The 25,785-nt window shown below is 44.1% G+C and overlaps 1 protein-coding gene across 4 annotated transcripts in view; it reads left to right on the forward strand.

The window, feature by feature from the left end:
- The window catches only part of USP43 (ubiquitin specific peptidase 43), a 481,211-nt gene that overhangs the window by 75,744 nt on the left and 379,682 nt on the right, over positions 1-25,785 (forward strand). For 2 of the 4 annotated variants that reach the window (XM_033961845.1, XM_033961846.1), the window contains exon 2: positions 11,036-11,173. The exons of 1 other annotated variant lie outside the window; for it this stretch is intronic. In XM_033961845.1, coding sequence (XP_033817736.1) covers positions 11,036-11,173 — 138 coding nt within the window. Of the gene's footprint in view, positions 1-11,035; positions 11,174-14,767; positions 14,815-25,785 lie in introns of those variants that run through there. One more of the 4 variants, XM_033961848.1, reaches the window with a different exon arrangement.

Consider the following 25,785-nt stretch of genomic DNA (forward strand, 5'->3'; position numbering starts at 1 on the left):
ACTGCTGCCAAAGATTTTGAAGAGGTACGTGTAATTAATTCATTAAGTTACACTCACGGCTGACCTTATTCTATACTAAGTCAAAAATGAAAAGGAGGACACAAGTTTCCAAAATGGGAAGCGTGTTTTTTCCTTGTATCTACAGACTGCTGAGAAGATGACAGGGATAATTTGAGTCCTTTACTCTGCCTTCCTCTTAAGCACTCCTGGCTTTCTTTCACCATTATAGAAACCTCTCTTTTGGGACTCCTTAATTATCCTGTTTCAATAATATCCTTCAAGGATACTACACACCGAACCATCTGCTCCTGGGTGACTGTTGGCTTTGCCCAACATCTTAGTTTAAAAACTGCTCCTACTATGTTACCTTTCAGATAACAAAACTGTCATGGAGATTATCTGCCTCCTAGGATTTCTTAACTTCATGCTTTGTTTTGAAAGAAACCTGCCTTGTACTGCATCTGTCTTGTCTTGTTTTCCTGCTCAGTTGGGTATCTCCTATTTGCAGCTACGTTATTAAGACTGAAATTGCTCTTATTACGATTTTAGACATCGTTCTAATGTAACACCTCTTGTGACAGACACTGTGTCTTGAAAAGAAGTCCTCTATTGCCAAATCCCAATAACATATACTCAGTTTCTACCATAAAACAGTAGATAGTGACCCTCATGCGAAGTCAAATAAATCGTGGGACTTTTAATACAATTTGATGAGAGGGAATGGGCAAAGTATATCACTTTAAAAGGTGAAACATTACATTTTTACAAGTTGCTACCCAATTTCTTTTTTAATCAGCTTTTTTTTCCTCTTGTTTTCTTGTAAGACTGTTCAGAGTTTATGGCATTTGTACAATACAACAGAACTTTTTAAGGTCTAGCCTGGAAATGTTTGCTTGCAAAAGCTGTACACATACTGTTGGAGATGTGTAAGCGGTTACAGCTGAATGACTACTTGCCTTAATAAATGACTAATTTGTTTAAAAAGTAATTCACTGCTTTTGATTTTCTTTTGCACCGATGTGATTATAGCAGATAGGTTAGGCTGGAGCATCCTTCTGTGAATTCTCCGGATCAGAGTTGTCTCCTGCCAGTCAAACCAAAGGGAGAAATAACCAGACGGCATCCTTTAGGCCTGACCTTTTGAAAGTAATCAGAATTTGCCTTTGAATTTCTATCATGGAAAAGCAATCGGTAACCTGTAAAAGATTGTTGTGTGATATCAGTTGGGGTGACCTTGAACAAGTCATGTCAGTATTTACAAGCCCGTAAGTGTCAGTGCATTCTTTTTAAATGTGTTAGAGCAGAGTTGGCTAACCAGTGCCACGAGTGTCAAGTTCTGGGTTAACATGTAGCAAGAATAGTCAGTTGTCTGGCATTTAAGATTCAGCCCCCCCAAAAGGGCAAAGTCCAGGGCTGAGGCAGACTAGGCATTCACCCAGGGCAGTTGTTTGTGAGAGCAACAAAGCAAGCCAAAGCAAAACGATAGGTCCCCACAGGTCTCAAATAGCCCATTTGTCCAGGTAAATAGCAATTCACTAGGATACATGGCTTTTGGAAATTGCCCCTTGTGGGGTAATTCTTTACGGGTCTTCTAAACTTAGGGGTTGGTTAAGCTGTACAACACGTTAAACGTGAATTCTATATTAGCAATTACACTGCCTTCTTGCTATGCAAATCTCTCTCAAGCATGTTCATTGTGGATATCCTGAAAATCTGGCCTGCCAGTAGATCTCGAGGACCGGACTTGGGCAGCCCTGGTCTAGTGCAGGGGTAGGGAACTCCGGTCCTCGAGAGCCGTATTCCAGTCAGGTTTTCAGGATTTCCCCAATGAATATGGATTGAAAGCAGTGCATGCAAATAGATCTCATACATATTCATTGGGGAAATCCTGAAAACCCGTCTGGAATACGGCTCTCGAGGACCGGAGTTCCCTACCCCTGGTCTAATGTAACAAAATTGACAGAGGCAGGTGGCATCTTATAGGCTAGCTAATTTTTTTTTTCTTGAAATAGGATATTTTTTTATTGGGGGTTTGCTGTGAGATTGGGTGGGCTTTGGGATAGGTTTTCCTATCAGTTTTATGGCGTTATTTTCTTTAACTAGTCATTAAGCCTGTTACATAAACGGGTGCTAGAATATATGTATGTCTGTCTTTCTGTCTCTCTCCCTCCCACTGTCTCTCTCTCTCTCTCCCTCCCTGGCCCCCTTTCTCTGTCTTTCTGTCCCTCTCCCTCTAGGTATTTCCCTTCCCCTCCAAGTCCCTGTGCAGCAGTATCAGCATTTTCCCCCACCCCCTTCCCTACTCTTAGCACGAAGTGGCCTGCTCCTTTTGGCCCCTCCCCCTTCCCTCCCACAGTGTAGCCTGCTCCAAGGGCCCCCCCCTTCCCTTATCGTGTTTCCCGCAGGCAGGCCCAGCTTCTCCCTGCACATACCATTTTTTTTTCTGTTTCCCTCCCTCGCGTGGCTGCCTGCCTGGTCCCACTGAGCGGCTGGCAGCTGGAGTCTCTTTTGGCGCTTCCCTGCCCGGTCCGCGGTTTGGCCTGCTCTGGGCGAGTGTCGCAGGGCTCCTCTCGATCCCCGCCAGCGTCGGAAGCGAGAGGAGCCGACATGAGAGGAGCCGACACCGCGATCTGGAGAGCAGGGAGTCCAACGCTGGCGGCTGGGAAGCAGTAAGGCTGGGGACTCGCGCATGCGCACTCCTGCGGCCACGGACCTACATCTCACAGATCAGAGATCACGGAAGCACGCAGTTGAGTGCACATGTGCGGCTAGGGGTTTTGTATGTTATGTATTTTAATTCTACACCACTTAGGTTGCTTTTGTAATGAAGTGGTATGTCAAGTTAAATAAATCTATCTATAATCTTATTTTTAGCTCTGGCACAGTGGCATAGTAAGGGGTGGGGGGTGGGATGGTCCGCTCTGGGCGCTGTCTTGGTGGAGGAGATGGCACTCATCCTCCTCTCCACCCCCGCTCCTTCCCTGGCCCCCCCACGAGTGCCCCTTCCTGTCCCCCGTTCCTCTTTAATGTTCCGGGCCCGAGCATCAACCCCAAACTGCTGCTTGTGCCAGGGTCGGCTCTTCCTCTGCTGTCACTTCCTGGACCCACACCTAGGAAATGACATCTGAGGAAGAGCCGACACTGGCATGAGCAGCAGGTTGGCGGTTGCTGCTCGTGCCGGGAACGTTAAAGGGGAATGGGGGGAAGGGAAGGGAGCACGCATGTGCGGCAGGAGGTGGTGGGGAAGGAGCGGATGGGAGTGGGGGTGGAGAAGAGGGCAGGGAGGAGCGCCACAGCCCCCCAGACACCTTTCACCCTTGCTACGCCACTCCTCTGGCACACTCAACGGAGTAAGTGATTTTGGGGAACATTATAATTGAAATTATAAAACTGCACAACCAATAAAAAAATAAATTTGAGAGTTATGGTATTTATTTAAAGTTATTTATGTTTATTAAGAATTTGATTTACAGTACTCCCCTGAAATTCACGGGGGTTCCGGTCCAGGAGCACCGACAAATTGTGAAAAACCGTGAATATCGGATGTGGAACAAAATGGAGTGGAAGAAGCTTTTGGAGCCGGGAGACTGGTGTGTGCGTGAAAGAGTTTCTGTATAGAAAGGAAAGAGAAAAAAGCAAACATACCCAGCACTGCCCAGAAGCACTGGAGCCACGAAGGAAAAAACAAAACAAAGATTAGAAGCAGGTCAGGTTTTACTTTTTGCCACCCTGGAGGAGACTTGGGACTCACTGTCGTTGGTTGTCACTTCCCGGCCGAATCCAATCGCGGCAGCTCTAGTCTGCAACTCAACCCCCCCCGCCCCCACTCCGGGCCCAACCTGTGTACTCTGGTCAGCTCCAAACATACCCAGCACTGCCCAGAAGCACTGGAGCTGCGGAGAAGTTGCAGCCATCCGTTCCCTTTTTCAAAAAGCAGAACGTGACAGGCGGAGGGAAAAACCACGAATAACTGGGACCGCAAATGCTGAACCGTGAGTTCGTAGGGGTATACTGTACTGCGCTGGCACTGACTGGTCTAAGCACTTTAAGCTATGTAAGGGTAATTTTGACAACAGTGAAACTAAAGTGGCTAGAATAGAATTGCTAATCAGTGCGATGGATGAGCTTGTTTTTGAGTGCAAATTAACTCAAAATGTGGCTTGATAGTCGACAAGCAAACACACATTTCATCATATACCATCTGCAGTCATTCTCTTTTTTTTTTTTTTTTTTAATTTAATTTCTGTCAAAGTGAAAATCCAGGTTCACAAAGATAAGAAGATAACAGTAACAAAGCCTCAAATGCTTTGTTGCTCAAGTTAGGATAACTACTTCATAAAAAAATAAAACTAAAATTACTTGCTGTTATTTTTTTAAGGCCAGTCACGTGAAAGAGCGACACTTGTTTGGGCGGTTGTATCCTTATTATTATTTCTTATTTCTATAGCGCTGAAAGACATATGCTCAGAAGAGCTTACAATCTAATTTAGACAGGGTTGGGGAGATTATAGTGGGTATAGGTATCTGACAGTAGTGAGTGGGGCTTAAGAGTTGAAAGCAGTTTCAAAAAAGTGGGCCTTTAGCTTGGATTTGAACACTGTCAGGGACGGAGCACGACATATTGATTCAGGCAGCCTGTTCCAGGCATACGGCGCCGCAAGAAAGAAGGGATGGAGTCTGGAGTTGGCAGTGGAAGAGAAGGGTGCAGATAAGAGGGGCTTGCCCGATGAGCAGAGATCACGGAGGGGGGGGGGAGCATAGGGGGAGATGAGTTAGGAGAGCTATCGGGGGGGGGGGGGTTTCAGAGTGAATGCACTTGTAAGTCAGCAAGAGGAGTTTAAACTGTGTTCGGAAATGGATGGGGAGCCAATGAAGCGACTTGAGGAGAGGGGTAATGTGAGAATAGCAGTTCTTACGGAATATGAGTCATGCAGCAGCATTTTAACGGAGAGTCCTGCGTACGAGACATACATGTCATCTATTCTAGTGTATACCTATGAAGGGAATTTTTAAAAATAAAGTATAATTCTGAAATCTCTCGTGGCGCACCCAGAATCTCTTTGGGTCACACCATTGTGCCACGGCACACAGATTGAGAGACACTGTCATTGAGGCATGAGCTATATCTGAGGAAGTGGACCCTGGTCCTGGAAAGCTCATGCCTCATTAAACTGGTGCCATCTGCCTCTGTCAACTGTGTGAACGTAGGACGTCAGGGGCTGTGTGGAAAGCGATGACAGTCCTGGATAAGACCGCCTGTTCAAAAGCAAAATTATATTCAACGGACTGTTAGCATATGCCCAGCCTTCATCAACATCTTTCCATCGGGATAAAACTTTTCACTGTACAGTCTGGAGAGGATTACCTGTCATCCGATGTAGATGAATCTGTCATTAAAGGTTAACCATCCTTCATTATGACTCGAACATCCTTGAAATGGAGGGGCATATTGCCACATTTTATGAAAAGATGGCTGTCCTTCATTCGGAGATAACCTTGCTGATGTACTGCCCTAGATGAAAATACTGGTTGAAAGTTTGACGACTGCACCCCAAGGTCACTGATCTTAAAGCTGACTTGTTAGCTGGAGAAGGAGAGATATGCTTTTAAAGAAACATAATCTTTAAGTAGAGACCAGATTATTTAAACATTGACCTCAGACTGTAATTATATGCTACCGGATATATCAATCACACAACAGCTTCAAGCAGAAGTTTCTTGAAGAACTCTGTAAATTGTATTGGTGTAGGACTGAGTACTTCTATACAGGGCTGTGGAATCGGAGTCATTGAGTCGAAGTAGGAGTTGGAAGCAATTTTGGGTGTACTTAGTTGGAGTCGGTAAAAATGTAATCCAGCTACAGAGTGATAACTTTTTACATTCTAATTTATGGTCATTTTTTCATTTTATACTTATATATTTATTTTATTCAAGTTCTTTGTTCAAACATCAAACAAATTTATATTGTGGTCTATTTTTTTTTTCCTAATTTTGTGCCTCTGTTACAAAACCAATTAGAGCGGACCACTGCAGTAACTGCCCTGAAACCCATAGGGATTTGAAGGGGTTTGGGGTTTTGCCTTGTGGCATTCACTAACATGGGTTCGCAAAAACACCTAACGCTGCTTTGTAAAAGGGGAAGTTAGAGCGCCATTACTAGAATCAGGACTTTTGTGATTTTAATATGTTTAACTTTATTTTCATCCTTTTTTTAAATCATAAACTGCTTAGATTTTATATGGATAGGTAATATATCAAATTGAATTAGACCTTAAAGCTAAATGTACGTTAGGCGCAAATCCTTAGTGCTCAAGCGAATAGGGTTACCAGATTTTGCGTCCAAAAATCTCAGATGCATGGCCACGCCTCATTCCACCCCAGCCCCGCCTTGTTCCGCTCCAACCCCACCCACTCTGCCTTCAGACCCGCCCTATTCCGCCTCTAGCCTTGCCCCATTCCGCCCCATCACGCCTCTTCTTTTAATTCCTGACCTCCGGGCTGTGTCCGAGTGCCTCTGAGCATGCATGGATCCGCGTAACATCATCTGCGCATGCTCAGATGCCCTCCAGACGTGACCAGAGCTTTCCAAAACCCGGACAAACTGCCAGGTTTTGGAAAGTCTGTCAGAGTACCCGGACAGTCCTCTAAAAAGAGGACATGTCCATGTCCAGGTTTTCCTGGACATGTGGTAACCCTACAAGGGAACTCTTTGAGTGCTCTCTAGTCCTGCCTCACCACGAACGGAAATGACCTAGCCTAAAAAGTTCCATCTCTATCTCTTTATAAATGCAGAAATGCTGCTTGTTTTGGTTTGTTTCTGAATAAATATTCTCAGACAAGACTTTTAATCCCCAGAGTGGTGATGATCAATACTCCCAGCTCATCTATACCCTCTATTCAAGAGTTGTGCTATGGGTATGCTGTGTGTCAATTTTCATTTCTGAGCTTATCTATGTTTTCTTCACTGCTCAAAGCGATTTGTATCTGGAATGAAGAAGTGCGTGTGCCCGAGGAGTTCTACATGTGTTTCTAGTCCAGGCTTACTAAAGCCTTTCCCAAAAGGGAATAATTCCTGGAGAAGACAAACAGCTTTCAAAGCTATCTATTTCTGCTAAACCCTGTCAATGTCGTTGGCATTCTGAAGAACATATTTTGGCAATGTTGTCTGTAAAATATACGGTATACGTCTGAGGGCATTATTTTCATCGAAATGTTTGTGAAAAGTGCTAAAATCTTATAAAAAAAGCAAGATGGGATAGTTAGAATATGTAGTATTAAACAGAGGCACAGTAGACTCCGCTTAAGTGCACGGCCTTCGGACCGGATCGCCATGTGCGCTTAATAGGAGTACAACTTTGTCAGTCGTGAAATTATAGTACACTGTAGTCAAATGCAATAAAACTTTTATTCAACCAAAAACACACCGAATATAATGTAATGCGGTACAGTTGTAGAAACAGCACTGTTCGGTCTAATGCAATAAAACACGTGGCTCATCCAAATATGTACGAATGTGTGCGACGGTGGGTCTGATTGGCTTGACTGACGTGAGAGAATGGCGGTTGGACCTATAACATAGGTGTGCGTAAGCGGATTGTGTGCTTATCAGAAGTGCAATTATCCGGAGTTTACGTCCATTTACTTTAATGTAAAAAATAAAACGGGACCGTGCAGGTCGCGTGCGGATAACCGAAACGTGCGCTGTCAAGGGTGGAGTCGACTGTAGATATAATAGGCCTACAAGGTGCCCAGTGGTGGTCGGAGGCTGACTATTAAGTCTGTCTTGCTGTCACATGACCCTGGTCCCTGCTCTGCATGAAGGAGCTAACTCAGCTATGCAGGATTATATCTGGTTTCAAGCTCTACTTACACTCAAGTAGGGTGGCCAGATTTTCCAAGTGGAAAATCCAGACCCCAAGACCCGCCCCCCCAGGCCTGCCCAGTTCCTCCCATCCCCGCCCTAAACTCGCCCTAGCCTTCCCCCCCCCCCCTCCTGCTGCCTGCAATTGCCCGCAAATCACGTCGGGCAGGGAGGAAATCCGCGCATGACATCCGCGCATGAGTGGATTTCCTCCATGCCCGGCATGATTTGAGGAGGCTTTTCAAAACCTGGACGTCTGGCAACCCTACACTCAAGGGATAGACTATTTATTTATTAAATTTTCTATACCATTCTCCCAGGAGAGCTCAGAACGGTTTACATGAATTTATTCAGGTACTCAAGCATTTTTCCCTCTCTGTCCTGGTAGGCTCACAATCTATCTAATGTACCTGGGGCAATGGGGGGATTAAGTGACTTGCCCAGGGTCACAAGGAGCAGCACGGTTTTGAACCCATAACCCTAAGGTGCTGAGGCTGTAGCTTTAGCCACTGCGCCACACTCTCCCTCCTCAGAGTTGGCATACATTTGGGCATGAGAATTTGTACTCTGTTGGTGCTAGTTCCAGGTGTTTATTTTATGAAGGCACCTATGATGTCTTTATAAAATGCTCTGCCACAATATATCTTCCTAGATACAAAAATTAGTATGGTGGACCTCAGCGGCTATACTCGGATGGCAAAATCATCATCACTGAGATATTACATGCCAGAATTGTCATTAGTTCATCAGTAAATTATCCATATAGCTCAATACATTAGTTTAACTTGGTTTCATAACTTACCCCCTCTTTTACAAAGCCAAATAGCTTATGGGGATTTAAAGGGCTTTGAGGTTTTTGCCGCACTGTATCCCCTAGTGCAGCTTTGTAAAAGGAAGATGGGGGGGGGGGGGTAGTTTCATAACATTTCAATATGTTGTAGCAAAAATCAAGCATTAATCATTTTTGCTACCATATGTTTAAATGTTATGAAACTAAGGTATGAAACCAAGTTAAACTAATGACTGTATGGAGTTATATTCCGCCAGAGCCCCCAATGTCTCTCCTCATTCATCTTCCCCTATGCCCCCTCTCCCCCCCCCCTATAAACTCCGTTCATCAGGTAAGTTGCTCATTTAGAGCACTGGTCTTTGACCTGGGGGCCGCTGCGGGAGCGGACTGCTGGGCACGATGGACCACTGGTCTGACCCAGCAGTGGCAATTCTTATGTTCTTATCCATACTCCTCCTCCACTGCCAACTCCAGACTCCATCCCTTCTATCTTGCCGCACCTTATGCCTGGAACAGACCTCCTGAGTCAATAAGTCAAGCTCCGTCTCTAGCAGTATTCAAATCCAAGCTAATACCCCATTTTTTTAAAGGCTGCTTTCAATACCTAACTCCCACTCACCAGTAGATACCTATGTCCATCCTATTATTCTCTCTGCAAGAAACACCCCAACCCTATATAATATATAATAATAATAACTTTATTCTTCTATAAAGCCATAGTCGTGAGACTTCTAGGCGGTTTACATTGAAGAGGGCTGGACAGTCAGCGAGTTACAGTATGTAGAGTTAAGAGAAATACAGCATGCAGAATAATTTTTTGTCTTATATGCAGGAGTGGACATGTTTGAAATATTAGAAATTGATTTAGTTGTCCTGTCTGTCCAAATTAGATTGTAAGCTCTTCTGTGCAGGGACCCTCTATTGCTTGTTAAATGTACAGCGCTGCTTATGCCTTTCGGTGCTGTAGAAATGATAAACTACGTAAGTCCCGGGGTTTTGGTAGGTTACCCTCTACTTTTCTTACCATGTATGTTTCCTCTGTTTATTGAAACTATATGTCCCAATGGGTCATAGATAGGTTCCTTGCTGTCTGTGAAACTATATACGTTTTTCTGTAACCCGTCTTGAGCTTTCTGGGAGGATGGGATATAAATTGAAATAAATAGTAGTAGTACATATGGATTTACTGATGGACTAATGACAATTCTGGCATGTAATATCTCAGTGATGATGATTTTACCATCTGAGTATAGCTGCAGAGGTCCATAATACCATTTTTGGTAACTATAGTTTGAATGTGGTAGTCTGTATCTTCTGACCTACAAGTGTGTTCATTTGGCTGCCCCTCTATCTCTCCTCGCTTCTCTCTCCTTATACACCTCCCAGAGAACTCCGTTCCTCAGATAAGCTGCTCTTAGCTTTACCCTTCTCCTCCACTGCCAATTCCAGACTTCGTTCCTTTCATCTAGCTGCCCCCTATGCCTGGAATAAATTACCCGAGTTTGTCCGTCAAGCCCCTTCCCTTGACTGAAAACCCACCTTGTTGATAAAACCTTCAATCCTTAACCCTGCTCCTCTGCCCTCCAACCCAGCCAGCTGATTAACCGTTTCCCTTAACTGTGTCCATGACATCCTGTTTATCTGCTTGTTTGTTTAGATTGTAAGCTCTTTCAGGCAGGACTGTTTTCTTCTTTGTGACTCTGTACAGCGCTGTGTATGTCTGGTAGCGCTATAGAAATAATTCATAGCAGTAGTATGGTAAACAGTTTCAGTCTTTGGGAAGTAGAGCTGAGACTGTGATGTCATAATGCCTCATTCCACCAATAACAGCCAACCTCATCAGTGATATCACAATGGCTTGATTGTCCTGTACTCCCTCTGCTCTCCAGCCCAGCCAGCAGATTATCCGTTCCCCTTAACTGTATCCATGACATCCTGTTTGTCTTGTCTGTTTAGTTTGTAAGCTCTTTCAGGCAGGGACTGTTTTCTTCTTCTTTATGACTCTGTAGCGCAGCGTGCATCTGGTAACGCTATAGAAATAATTAAGAGTAATAGTAGTATAAGAAACAAGCCTTTGGGTGAGTCTTTATAAAATGAGCATAAAATATGCACCTTTTGGTTATTTTGATAGAAGCACCCTCTAATAAAATAACCCCATTGTGATCTGTATGGCTTTTGAAGGCTCACAGAATTTAAAGCAAAGCAGTTGTAGTTAGTAGATAATACCTACCACATAACTGCTTCTGAATATTGAGCTTTAGTTGTCTCCCGAAGGAATGAAATTCCCATTTTTCCTCTCTCCCATTGTTCTTTTTTTTTTTTCTTGTCAAGTACATTTTAAAATCCAGTTGCTCATAGAATTTCATTCCATTTCTTTCCTCCAGAATGTTGTCTCCAAGCATGGCTCCCAGTTCCGTGGGAATTCCCAGCACGATGCCCTGGAGTTCCTCCTCTGGCTGCTGGACAAAGTACATGAAGACCTCAATTCGTCACCTGGCCAGAAGCCCAAGACATTACCCAAGGTCAGTGTCCTACTATCCTGGCTTACTAAGGCCCTCTAAAGTTTTGGGGAGGATCTCGTTGGCTGAAGTCAAGCCACATGTCTTCAAACGACCTGGTCAGTTGTACATGTTTTAGATGCAGAACAGCTGTCGATAGACGTTGCATTTCCGTTTATGCAGAAGGGTCACCGTGTTATTTATACATTCCGTTTTAGACCATCCATTCCAGTAGATTCAAGGGCTGTGATGCTCTCACCACATGGTGAGGTCACCATTCCAGCCTACTCGGTCTTCAAAATTTGGTCACCTAGGTTCAGAATCTAGAACTTGTAAATTTCCTCATGCTGCCTGCTCACTTACCTCCCCCAATCCCTTCGACTTGGGCCCTGTCTATGTCTTAAAAGGAGAATTGGATAAACTAGGGGCTCCTTTTACAAAGGTGCGCTAGCGTTTTTAGAGCACGCACCGGATTAGCGCGCGCTACCTGAAAAACTACCGCCTGCTCAAGAGGAGGCGGTTGCGGCTAGCGTGCGGGGCAATTTAGCGCGCGCTATTACTAGTGTGACCATATGGCTCCAGAAAAAAGGGGACGGATTGAGACATCCGGGTGTTTGGCTCCAGAAAAAAGGGGACGGATTGAGACATCCAGGTTTTACTTCCATTGAAAGCAATGGAAGTAAGGAGAACAGATTGAGAAATCTTGGTTGCTTTCACTGGAAGTAAAACCCGGATGTCTCAATCCGTCCCCTTTTTTCTGGAGCCATATGGTCACAGTAGCTATTACGCACGTTAAGGCCCCAACACATCTTTGTAAAAGGAGCCCTAGGTGTTCATATTTACACGTAAAAGTGGGATTTGGAAACCCATGCGCCCACCTAGCGATGATAGAGAATCACCCGGAGTGCTTGTTTAAATATTAATGAGCTCATTTTACTACCATTTTAATAGTAATGACCTCGTCGTACCTCATTTGCATAGCAGAATTGGAGGCTGCTAGGAAGCGTGGAAAAGCCCACAGTGAGCAGTTCTGCTAATCGAGCGGTAAAATACTGCCCTGCTAAACCGTCTGGAGCCGGTTTAGCGACCATCATTAAAGGCACCATAAGTTTTGAGACTTCGGCCCTGACTGGCTAAAGTTACCCTGTGCCCTAGAATCTGTCCCAGTGCCACATCTTTTTATTTAACAAACTCCCCTTTTACAAAAAGCGTGGAAGAGGTTTTTAGTGCTCTGAATGCTCTGCGCTGCTCTGATGGTCATAGAGTTCCTATGAGCGTCAGAACAGCGCAGAGCATTTAGCGTGCTGGCTGGCGCTAAAAACCTCTTCCATGCTTGGGGGGGTGTTAAATTTTGTGCTGGCTTTTTCTACATGACTGGAGTTGGGGGACGGCAGGTAATTTTAACCTTGGGGAACACTGAGATATTGGTGTGTGGGGGGGGGGGTGGTATTGCTTTATGTTTCTGTTGGTTTTATGCAAGGCACAAGGGTAGAAATACGGGAGTGAGCCTGCAGGCTGTGATTTCTTCCGTTTCAGACAAGGGCAGGGCCCTCTGTGTTTTGGCTTTGCATCCTCTTTAATGCTGGCCCTTTGTTTATGTTTATTGTATGTTTCTTTACCAGGTTTTTGTTGTTTTATATCATGCTTACATTTATGTTTATTAAAAATTTGATATATACCTCTCTTCCAAAAAGACAAATGAAAGCCATTTACAAAAACTGAGTAAACAGAAAGGGGACAACAATTATACTTTGAAACCAAATAAGTAAAATTTATTTATTTATTTCATTGTTTTAGACCAGGTGTTTCAAAGTCCTTCCTCAAGGACCGCAATCCAGCCGAGTTTTCAGGATTTCCCCAATGAATATGCATGAGATCTATTTGCATGCACTGCTTTCATTGTATGCTAATAGCTTGAGGATGGACTTTGACACCCCTGTTTTAGTCTGTCCTCCCAGTTAAACCCAGAACATGTTAACAAAGAAACAAATATAATCTGTTACACAAAATAGGACAAATAAAGAAATTAAGAACAATTTGAGACAACAAACTGCAGGAGCAGAGCAGTGGTCTAGTGGTTGGAGCTGCTGCCTCCGCTTGCTGAGGTTGCGAGTTTGATCCCAGTGCCGCTCCTTGTAACCCTGGGCAAGCCACTTAACTCTTCATTGCCCCAGGTATCACAGTTAGATTGTGAGCCTGCTGGGAGAAATAGGGAAAATACTTACAAACTCCTGATTACTATTCAACATATTGTAAACCGCTTTGGGTGAATCTCTTCATGAAAAGTCAGTTAATACATCCCAATAAACAAATAAACTGTAAGGAACCCATGGCACATAAAAGAAGTAGTTTAATAGTGTACCTCCCCTTTTACAAAACTGCGAAAACATTTTTTAGTGACCGCCGTGCGCTGTTCTGACACTGGCACTAAAAACCGCTTTCATGGGGCATGTGGAGACATGCCACCCCTCAGACCCTTGCTAGCACGGCGGGGTCGGGGGCCATTTAATTGATATAGTAGCTCAGGATCAAGTTGTGTTTTTGTTATACGATGATTGTTTTGTGAAATAAGGTTAATAATGTATTTAAGTTATATGTTTATTTCAATAAACAGGGCTGCGAACAGGTTTCACCAACAACAGAGTTGAGTGTGTTATTGAGGAGGGGGAGGGGGCATGGGTATGAGGAGGTTTTTGGGGGAGCGGACCACTCCAGGTTCCACTGTTACAATGGAAGGGCATTCCAGAGGGCTGGAGCTAAATAAAATTGACTGTTTGCCAAGTAGAGTAGGTGTTTATTAGTATTATTATTTTAATGATATGTAAATTGCTTTGAATTGTTGCTCCAGGAAGATATAATGATATAACATACATCTTGAAGATTTGTCCAGTTAGGCAGACAGACCTTTTGAAGATGGAACTCTTTGGCTGGGTTGTGAACACAAGTCACTGGGGCAGGGTGTTTGCTTCCATGGAACTTGTTTCTCTGTTGTTTTTACTTTATTCTCTGTTGGATCTGGGAGGAGAAGAGAACGGACTACATTCCACATAGTTCAGACAGAGAGGCACAAGGTGAGAGTGTACAGGGGCCAGTGCTGCTTTTGGCTTAAATGACGCTTTATGTAACAAAGCAGGCTTTCTTCCTGCAGGTTTTGTAATACAACTCGGGCACCCGGCCATTTGGAAGTGCCATAAATAACAGGGTACAGAAAATGGCTTTCTTCCCCCAGTATTGGCATGTCCTTCTGAATCACCTACTGTGGTATGATAGCATCTGTGCATACAGAAGGGGCTTGTGTAACACACAGATACACCCAAAAAGATTCCTTTTTCAAAGTTGGGGGATCAGGATGAGTTGCTCAGGATCTGGACATCTGCAAAAAAGACAGAGTTGAAAAAAGGGAAGAGAAGGAGTGAATGATTTGTTCATGGTTCATGATTAAAAAGAACTTCATCCATCCAAAGGGGCAAAACAAGAACAGAAATTTAGAAAAGGCAGCCAGCCGAGACTAAAGTTCTGTTCTATGGGTACACCCCTTGGCTGCAGCCTGCTACAGAAATCTACAGTGCTTTAGTGTCAGGAATGAGTTCACTATTTATTTAGCCATTATAACTGCACATACAGTCGTGAGATGCACGTATGAGGAATGGAGAAGAATGCAAAAGGTAAATAAATGAGGCAAACAACAATCATGGAGCCTGACTTTACTACTAAGAGGGAGGTGTCTCTCAAGAGAAAGAGGGAGGTGCAAAGGGAATGTAAGGCAGGAAGAAGAATGGTCATGGTGCAAAGAGGGCATCTAAACCAACCAGAGAGCTCTGGGTCCTAAAGCCTAACCTGATCCACTCTTGGATTAACTCTGTCCATGTGTAGACCCAAGGAGGGACAAACCAGGAGTGGCTCAGTCTGACGTGGAGCTTTTTGGTCCGAGATCAGCCTTAGCTTGGGGAGGGGGTGGGGTAATCAAATATATAGGAAGAATTTTAAGGCAGCAATGGGGGGACTTGGCAGGTAAAGAGGAGAGGGTCTAGATAGTGAAAGGAATGCTCTCTAAGATGGGTTTTGCTTATATGCTGTGATTTACTAATAAAAAGCCCGAGAGCTTGTCTCGACGGGCGGCTCTAACGCAGAGCTGGGAGGCCCGCGGGGCCGCCCATCGGGTAAGTGTTGGGGGGGGGGGTGGTTAGGTAGGAAGGAAATTTAAAATCTAAAGGAGGAGGTCTTTCCCGCCGTGGGAGTGACCTCCGATACGGCAGAGTCGGGGCCGCAGGGTAGGGTGGGTAGGGGATATAAAAGGAGGGCTCTCGGAAGACCGTAACGGTTTCCGGTCCTTCGAGGCAGCTTTCCCGCCCTCCCGCCCGCTAGTACTATGGGGTGAAGTGTTGGGTTTCGGTTGGCGGTATCCCGAGCTACTGGCGGCTGGTCTCATCGTGGGATGAGCGGTGGGCCGGCTGGGAGCCATGCCTGGTGAGTCGGATGACCCTGGACAATGGGGCATGTGGGGACATGCCACCCCTCGGACCCTTGCTTAGACGGCAGGGTCGGGGGCCATTTACTTCTGAGTCGGTAGCTCGGGATCAGGGTCACAATGGTGATACCATTGTGCTGGTTTAATTAGATAAACTGTTATTTAATGCTGTTTGTATATGTTGTTTACTATATGTAAATGTTATTTAAATATGTTTATTTTACATTAAACAGGGCTGCGGCCAGGTTTCTCCACTCAGGTCTACGTGTCTTTTTGGGGGTTGGATAGGGATTTGAAGGTTAGGAAGTGTATGCATCAGGGAAGCGGGCCGCTCCAGCTTCCGCTGTTAATTTGAATAGTTTTCAGTTAATGTATTCAGGGTTTTCTGTGGAAGGGGAAAGGGGGATGGGTCTTGTATACTGGATTTTTGTGGTTACACATTCAAAGCGGTTTACATATATACAGGTACTTACTTTGTACCTGGGGCAATGGAGGATTAAGTGACTTATCCAAGGTCACAAGGAGCTCTTTGGTCTGAGATCAGCCTTTAGCTTCAGGAGGGGGTAGTTTGTCCGGGTTTTGGAAAGCTCTGACGAGCTCCGGCCACATCTGGAGGGCCTATGAGCACGCGTGGATGATGTCGCGCACATCTGCGCATGCTCCAGGCCCTCCAGACACGGACGCAGCTTGTCGGGGAAGAAGAGAGGAGGTTTGTGGGGTGGGGTCGGAGGCTGAACTGGGAGGGGCTGGGGCAGAACAGGGCAGGGCTGGGGTAGAACGGGACAGGGCCAGAGACAGAACAGGGCAGGGCCACGTGTCCGGGTTTTTGCGGCCTGAAAATTGATAACCCTAGCCCAAGTTGAAAACCTTCCCCCTTCATCTCTTTCCACCCTGTCCCTCATCTACCCACTCCCATCTGTTTTTCTTTGCAGATATAATTTCTTACTGGTTTCTCAATTAAATAAATTGGTCCCGGCCTTTAATTAACTTCCAGTCATTAACCTTCTCAATTTACCTATTGACTTATGTAGACATTTAAGAAACCTCATTATTTGCAGCATTTTGTAGGCCAACGTACTGTTAGGTTATTAGTAACAAGGGGGGTGTGAAATGCTCAAAACCAATGCTAGCCTATGAAGCGGTTAGCGCTTGATTTGTACGCACTTTATTATGTGCAGAGTGTTCAAAGGTCTGGAGCGCGGGTGTTAATGTGTGCGCTAAGCATTGTCGCAAATCTAATTGAAATGCAATTAAATGGATGCAAATGAGGTCAGTTAGCATTCCTTCATAATGCTCAGATGGCAGTCTATTGCAGATTGGAAATGACGGTCTATAACACGGAAAACCTACCACCAGCTCTGGGGCAGTGCAGAGGAGTTTGGGGAGAGGATTTTTTTGTTAATTTCTTCTATCAAACCGCCAGTTTTGTTATCTTTTGGAAGTGGAAGGAAGCCTGTGCAGCTTCTAAATACCGACAGTGAGAAATAAGCGTGCGTGTGAGTCCGAGCAAAACCCAAAATGAAAGCACCCATTGGTTACCTGTCTTTCTGTGCTTAAATATGAGCTTTTCAAAAATTTAAGTTTCAAATTCACAACGTTCCAAAAACTATAAAGTGTGTCCACAGAACAACTTTGAGACTTTGAAAACTCGTGTTTCTGAACTGGAATCAACAGAGTTTCATACATCTACAATGTCAGTATCGTAGCCAACGAGGTTTATCCGAGGCGCGATTATTGCTAAGTGGAATAATTATTTGAATGGTATATTAATTGGAAATGTGGAACACTTGTACTCTTATCTTTTAAGAGAACAGAGTTTGATAAGAAGAGAAGGACCAATGAGGAATGCAGTAATATTGTTGGAAAAATTAATTCCAGAATGTATTCGCTTTCTGAAGGTCCAAAAAGTAGGGTTCTTTATCAGAGGTTGCTTTGTATAGTGTTGTTCATAATATCCAGGAATGTTTAGAAACATAGAAACATAGAAAAATGACGGCAGAAAAGGGCCATAGCCCATCTAGTCTGCCCACACTAAAGATCCCCTTCCCTAAATTTATTCTCCCAGATATCCTATATGTCATCGAGTCTGCCTATTCCGATGACTCTCCCCCACTATTACCCTCTTAGAGATCCCACATGCGCATCCCATTTATTCTTAAAATCTGGCACGCTGCTGGCCTTGACAACCTGCGCAGGAAGTCTATTCCAATGATCAACCACTCTTTCGGTGAAGAAATACTTCCTGAAGTCGCCATGAAATTTCCTGCCCCTGATTTTTAGTGGATGCCCCCTTGTGGCCAAGGGTCCTTTAAGAAAGAAAATATCATCTTCCTCCTCGATACGACCGGTAATATACTTAAATGTCTCAATCATGTCTCCCCTCTCCCTACGTTCCTCGAGAGAGTACAGCCGCAATTTATTCAGCCTCGCATGCTGTGAGTGATGGTGCTGTACAGCTCGGGGGGGGGGGGGAGGAGGGGAAAACCGCGAGTTGAAAACTATCAGTAATACTTGGGGATGAAATGTGAGTATAACTCTGACTTCATCATATTTGGCTGCCTCTGTGGTTACACAGCGTGGTGGGCGTGGCTCTAACCACCTTGTCGAGCAGGCTGGATGGACCCTCTGGGTCTTTATCTGCTGATATTACCGTGTTACTATGTAAGACCTTTTGAAGTCAAAGTGATGAAATATTTTGACACCCACCAGACAAGACTTAACAAAGATCTGAGTTTTCAATCACATTAGAAACCATAAAATTATACTGCTCTGTCGCTCTCTTATCACCCATTCATCTCTCTCTGTCTCTCACCCACTCAGCTTTCCTTATTTTTTAACCTAACCCACCCCACCCTTCTTTCTATGAGACTGTCATTGGAATGATTTTATGTTTCACGTACATTTTCTGGTATTTGTCAACATTTGCTCATTTCTGAAGAAGGAATTGTCTTCAAAAGCTAAATCAAAAAGATATGGTTAGTCCAATAAAAAGGTATCATATTATTTTCTTTTCTATGGGCTAGATTCACGAAGCAAACCAATCGTGTACCGGTCGGTTTGCGACCACTTTGCGACCCCGACCAGGTTTACCAACCTCATGGCCGATCCGATTCCGATCCGCGCAAGCAAATGAAGGTGAGCGGCATGCAAAGTAGGAAGGACGCGATTCACTAAACTTTTCAAGGAACACCAACTGGGTTGGCCGATCCAAAAAAAAGCGACCTTTCATGCTCTCTGTCGACTTCTGCCCTTTTCAGTTGATTTCAGCCCTGACTCTTCTCGCCCTGATCTGCCCATTTCAGCCTGACTTCTCCAGCCCTTTCCAGCTCCGACTCTCCTCTCGCCGCCCTGCGCCCCGGCTCGCCACCACGATTGCCATGCCCTTCCCCTGCAGTGTGAGCCCGTGGTAATGATGGATGGGGGAGGGAATTTTTATTTTTTGTATAGATTCTGATGGTTTATAAGTGCTTTTTTGATTATTATTATTTGTATGTAAATTGTATTGCACTTTTTGTTGGCATTAAAAACTAAATGAAGTTTAAAAAAAAAAAAAGCAAGTTAAAACCATGGGCTTGTGAAGTAGTAGGAAAAAACCCAGAAAAAAAAGCAGCTTTTAGCTCTGTAAGCATGCGCAGACCATCTACAGATGGTCTGGGCGTGCTTCAGGATCGCTCACTAGCGATCAGTGTGGTCGTGGGGGGTGTTCCTCCGATCGCCCCCATTTGCATGCTGAGCCTTTGTGAAATGGCCGGTCTGCCGCAGATCGGCCATGGATCGGGCACGGACAGGCAGGTTAGTGAATCTAGCCTTTTGTTTTATTTCTATTTACTACTTTTATAGTGGACAAATATAGCTATCGCACCATTTTCCACTACATTTGAAAGACAAGAGTCATGAAAATTTTATGTGAGTCTGAATCAGTAGGTGAGGTATATTTTGTTGCAGAGAGATAGCACCAGATCTCATGTGCAGTGGCATGGAGAGGGTGAGAGGTGCCCGGGGCGGTGGCGCCCCTCCCCCGCCCTCATCTCCTTTTAGAGGACTGTCCGAGTGCCCTGAGGGATTTCCAAAACCCGGCAGGACCTCTTCACACGTGTGGACCTCGCCGTGATAATGCTGCACGTCGACAGCCGAGCTCGGGAAAGGAGACATGAGGTTCATGTGGGGCGGGGCTTGGGGGGCGGATTGGGGCGGGGCCAGGTGCCCTCTCTTTTTGAAGAGCAATTCTGGTAACACTATACCTGTGATTCCAAACTTAAATTTTTTGTATTTTGTTTGAGAATGCTTGATTTACCACCAGTTAAATGTAAGTGCCACTGGGCAGTTTACAATTACTGTACAACAAAGGTGTCCAACTTTTTGGCTTCACTGGGCCGCATTGGCTGAAAAAAATGTTTCTGGGATGCACAAACGTGCAAACGCTGCAGTAAGACACAGGAAGAAGCTGGCAAGACGGTAAACACCCAGGGGCAGCAAAGGAAAACACTGCATCGCCCTCGATCGGGGCCACACAAAATACTTCACTGGGCTGCATACGGCTCTCGGGCCGCAGGTTGGACACCCCTGCTGTACAATAATAATCTGATAAAAGAGAAAGCAGCTGTATGGTTAGGGACCAATTAACAGCTGGTAGTACAGGCAGGGACTGCAGAACTGGGTTTTTTCTGGGTTCAACACCATCTTACTTTCAATCAGTCATACTGTAATGCGCTCAAGACCATGGATGAGATGATGTATGCTAAGTGGGACGTCTACAAAGGCAGGTCCGTATGGAATTGTTAATACTAATTTAAGTCATTTTTGCACCTAACTGTGCACCCAACTACTGTCAGGTGCAGAAATGGAAGTATTCTATAACTCTGCACCTAAATCCAGGGTATGCCCATGACCCGCTCAGACCCTCTCCCTTTGCCACATCCCCTTTAGAGTTGCACACAATATGAATTAGGAATGGGTGCATAGAGTGGATATGCATATAACTAGTAATTAGTGTCAGTTAGCACTTGTTAAGGCCAATTAATGATTGCTGTCACCAATTTAGCAAATTACTTTACATGCATATCTGTGATCCTCCCAAAAGTGTACTCCTAATTTTGGGTGACCTGTACAGAATTTGAGGGTCAGTGTGTAAATGTTAGCACTTATGCCCAGATTCTTTAACTGGTGCTGAAGTTGGTGGCTGCTTTAAAAGCTGATGCTGATCGCGTGTAAATCACACAATGGCGCCTGTTAGAAAATCACATCTCAGAAATCTAAATATTATAGGGCCTACCATCAGCTGATTGCAGCAGGGGAATCCCCGATCAGTTAACCTGGCAGGACTCCCTGAAGCCACGGCTTTGGAGAGTCCTGCCAGCTCAGCTGATCGGAGATTCCCCTGCTGCAATCGGCTGAACCGGAGCTCAGCTGATCGAGGATTCCCGTGCTGCAATCAGCTGAACCGGCAGGGAGAGAGGAAATGGGGGAATCTTCCTGCCAGTACAGCTGATTGCGGCAGGGGAATCCCTGATCAGCTTAGCTAGCAGGACTCCCCAAAGCCACAGTTTTGGGGAGTCCTGCCTGCTCAGCTGATCAGGGATTCCCCTTCCGCAATCAGCCGATGGCAAGCTGTGCAGTATTTTTGGAATCCCCCGGCAAGGATAGGTGCCAGAAATATAGGTCAGGATTTTCCAGGCCTACATTTCTGATGCCTAGGTTTGTATTAATCGCTCCTGCTTAGGTGCTTTAGGACACCTAATGCCACTTCTAACATTGGTGACGCCTAAAGCATTTATAACGCCTATGTAGGCAATTCCAGCACCTTTTATTTAGGAACCGTAGGCACTTTAATGTTACCATTTTTTGGCATTTTAAATGGCATTTCTCAATTAACTTAGATGTGGGTAGGGCGCCTACCGGTGCTTAGGTTTTGACGCTGTTTATAGAATACCCCCCTTAGTTAATAGAATTATCCCCAAAGTGTCCAAAACAGAGGAAAAACTTAAATTCAGGTTTCCTATCTCCCAGTGAATTAATTGGCCAGTTCCTTTAACATCCATGAAATGTTTTATTTTAATTCAAGATTTTGGTTTTGGTTTGTTTTTGAAAATCAGAATAGATGGTAAATTTCTCCAAGAGCATAAATGTGGACCTTCCTATCATTAGTTACCTAGGAAATGCTGCAGTACTGCACAAAACTTCTAAAATGTGATGACCTACTTTTTCAGATCTCTTCTGTAGCTTTTCTCTGCATGCTTTTCTGTCATTTTGCCAAAAGTTCTGCCTTCCTTGCTGCTTTTTGGTAATCTCTGTTCCACACTTCCTGGCAGTTGCAAATGAGCAGTGAGCAGTGCCACCTGCCTAGAGGAGCCATCTATAAGAGAGAGGGGTCAAACTGGGCCAGTACAGGTCATTGGTAAGACCGCACTTGGAGTATTGTGATCAGTTTTGGAGACCGTATCTGGCGAAGGACACAAAAAGGCTTGAAGTGGTCCAGAGGAGGGCGAAAAAAATGATTGGAGATTTGTGCCAAAAGATGTATGAGGGAAGCCCTGAATATGCATATCTTAGAGCAGGGGTGTCCAATGTCGGTCCTCGAGGGCCGCAGTCTAGTCGGATTTTCAGGATTTCCCCAATGAATATACATGAGGTCTATTTGCATGCACTGCTTTCATTGTATGCTAATAGATCTCATGCATATTCATTGGGGAAATCCTGAAAACCCGACTGGATTGCGGCCCTCGAGGACCGACATTGGACACCCCTGTCTTAGAGGAAAGGAGGGATAGGGGAGATATGATTCAGACATTCAAATACTTGAAAGGTATTAACGTAGAACAAAATCTTTTGCAGAGAAAGGAAAATGGTAAAACCAGGGGACATAATTTGAGGTTGAGGGGTAAGGAAATTCTTCTTTACGGACAGGGTGGTGGATGCTTGGAATGTGCTCCCGAGAGAGGTGGTAGAGATGAAAACGGTGACGGAGTTCAAAAAAGTATGGGATGAACACAGAGGATCTATAATCAGAAAATAATATTAAATATTGAAGAACTAAGGCCAGTACTGCGCAGACTTGCATGGTCTGTATCTGTATATAGCCGTTTTGGTGGAGGATGGGCTGAGGAGGGCTTCAATGGCTGGGAGGGTGTAGATCAGTGGTCTCAAACTCATGCCCCAGGGGCCACATGCGGCCCGCCAGGTACTATTTTGAGGCCCTCAGTATATTTATCATAATCACAAAAGTAAAATAAAACAGTTTCTTGATCATATGTCTCTTTAGCTATAAATGACAATATTATTATTAAGACTTAGCCAAAAGGAAAGATTTATAAACTATAAAGAGTTTTACCTCATGCAAAATTATCATTTCTTTAATAAGACATTAACTGTTTTTTTCTGAGGCCCTCCAAGTACCTACAAATCCAAAATGTGGCCCTGCAAATGGTTTGACTTTGAGACCACTGGTGTAGATGGACTAGAGCAGGGGTCTCAAAGTCCCTCCTCGAGGGCCGCAATCCAGTCGGGTTTTCAGGATTTCCCCAATGAATATGCATGAGATCTATGTGCATGCACTGCTTTCAGTGCATATTCATTGGGGAAATCCTGAAAACCCGACTGGATTGCGGCCCTCAAGGAGGGACTTTGAGATCCCTGGACTAGAGTGAGCTTTGACGGAGACTTCGGTAGTTGGAATCTATGAAGCGTACCGAGCAGAGCTTTGAAGCTTGCCCAGAAATAGATAAGAAGAAGAAGAAAAAAAAAAAAACGAACAAATTTTTAGATTGAATCAGGTTAGTAGACTAGATGGACCATTTGGGTCTTTATCTGCCATCATGTACTATGTATATTACTATGTCATTACTTAATTCTTTAAAAGCTTCCGAGCTAAGAAGTACCAGGAAGGGAACTTCTAGCATGGCAACCCCATAACAATGGTAGGGATGCCATCTTCCTGAAGTTTAGTAGACTTTCTAACGATTATATGTGGGTAGGTAGCTTGTTCCAGAAATGCGGTTGTTAGTGCTACAATATGAACAGCAGTGATATTCAGCCTGCTATGCAAATAGCTCAGCAGCTTAATTTGGGACAGCAAAACCACCATGAATGCCGAACTTGACATGCATTTTTTTTGTATTTTTAAATTATGTATGTAATGGCCCCTTTTCTTGACACCAGTTCTCTCAACATTTTGATTCATTCACTCATAATTTCAAAAATAGATTATTGCAATTCGCTTTTAAAACGTATATATCACAAAGATTTGAAACGTCTGCAGCTAATTCAAAATACGGCCATCAAGATAATTTCCAGAGCAACTAAGTATGACCATGTTACCCCTCTGCTAAAAGACGCCCACTGGTTACCAATCTCACATAGGATAACTTATAAGATAGCCCTTTTGACATTCAAAACTATGCAGACTAATTCCCCAGCTTTCATAGATAGAGTATTGATTCCCTATGACCCACCGAGATCTTTGAGATCCATATCCCAGTCTAATCTAGTTATCCCTTCCTTAAAAATAATTGGCACACGTCGAACCTCCATTTTCTCCGTAACAGCTCCTACGATTTGGAACGCTCTTCCGCTGTATCTAAAAACGGAAAATACTTTAAAAACGTTCAAAAGCAACTTAAAATGTTTCCTTTTTAAAGATGCTTTTAACTAAAGTTTTATCATTCTTTTTTTTTAAGCTGATTTTAACTAAAGTTATTTTAGTCTTCTTTTTTTTTTCTATTAATTCCTGCCCTTTTGTGCTTACCCTTAATGTTTCTCTCATTTACTATAGCTATTGTATTTCTTCCCTTTTTCCTTTGTGTGTCTTCTGTTCGTTCGTACTTAATTAACCTAGTATGTGTAGTAGTTTGTCTTATAGTTCTTTTTTTGAAAGTATGTTTTATTGTAATTTTGTTTGTTGAAATGTTATTTTATTTAATGCTTTGTACAACGCTTTGCAGAATCGATAAAGCGTTTAATCAAAAAACTAATTAAACAATAAACAATAATGTTGTGATCCGCCTTGTATAAAGGCAGAATATAAATCATAACCTATAAACTATATTCAGTACCGCTGCTTCTACATATAGGGCTCCTTTTATCAAGCCGCGCTAGTGGGGTTAACGCGCGTGACTTTTCATCACGCGCTAACCCCTGCGCTAGCCAAAAACTACCGCCTGCTCAAGAGGAGGTGGTAGCGGCTAGCGCAGCCGGTGGTTTAACGCACGCTATTGCATGCGTTAAACCGCTAGCGCGGCTTGATAAAAGGAGCCCATAGTTAGTGCTGAATGTATGTAAAATATTCAAACACTAGAGGTAGAAATTCTGACCAAAGTAGTTTAATATTCCTTCCCCCGACTCACTTCTCAGGAAATCCCCAGCTCAGTAGGTAGAAAACTATGCAAAGTATAAAATGCAGGAACTTGCCATTTATGCTCTCTGGGTCCTGATAGGGGAACCCATCCCTTACAATTTTTGAAGCAGAGAGATCTGGTTATTCTATACCCTTTACTCTCTACTCAAAAGCCGAAGGAAAGCATAAGAAATCAGTGGGGTGAATACAGCAGATGACGAGCGAAGGCAGGGTCATCCTATCTGTCATGCTCCGGAACACTCGGCCTCCGCCCAGTGCTAATGTTGTGAAGGCTTCAACTTATTTACAGCCACGAGAAGCAGGAATAGCTGACTATGTCAGCAGCCCGCAAATTGATGCCAGGCAGGTGAGAGCAAAGAATCTTAGCCTCGTCCATGCAAGAACAGCCAGGGCCTGCCAAGGCAGAGTTATAAGGAAGAGCTTCCAGCCTGTGGACTAATTCACCGTTGCATTTAACAATAAATTGCACTTGAAGCAGATTTAAGAGAGAGAGAGAGATTTCAAAATTTATAGAGTGGCTGCAACTCTTACATCTTTCGGTTGTGTTGGACAGTGGTGCTTAGTTATTTAAGGTAATTTGTAAAGCTGTTTCTGTCAGTAACAGTGCTTTTACCTACAGAAATGGGCTTTTCTTAAAACTTTTCTCTCTACCTATAGGTAAAAGTATACAGAAAATGCTATTTTGCAAATCTTTTATCCTCTGTAGATGCAGGCCTTTCCAGGAGCAGGATTTGGAATTACACGTACATGCATACTCTGAACCAAAAATATTTTTGATCATATAAAAATGGCCGCCTAAGATAGCAGGTGTAAAAGTGT

The sequence above is a fragment of the Geotrypetes seraphini genome, chromosome 10 (assembly GCF_902459505.1).
Source record: "Geotrypetes seraphini chromosome 10, aGeoSer1.1, whole genome shotgun sequence".
NCBI lineage: Eukaryota > Metazoa > Chordata > Amphibia > Gymnophiona > Dermophiidae > Geotrypetes > Geotrypetes seraphini.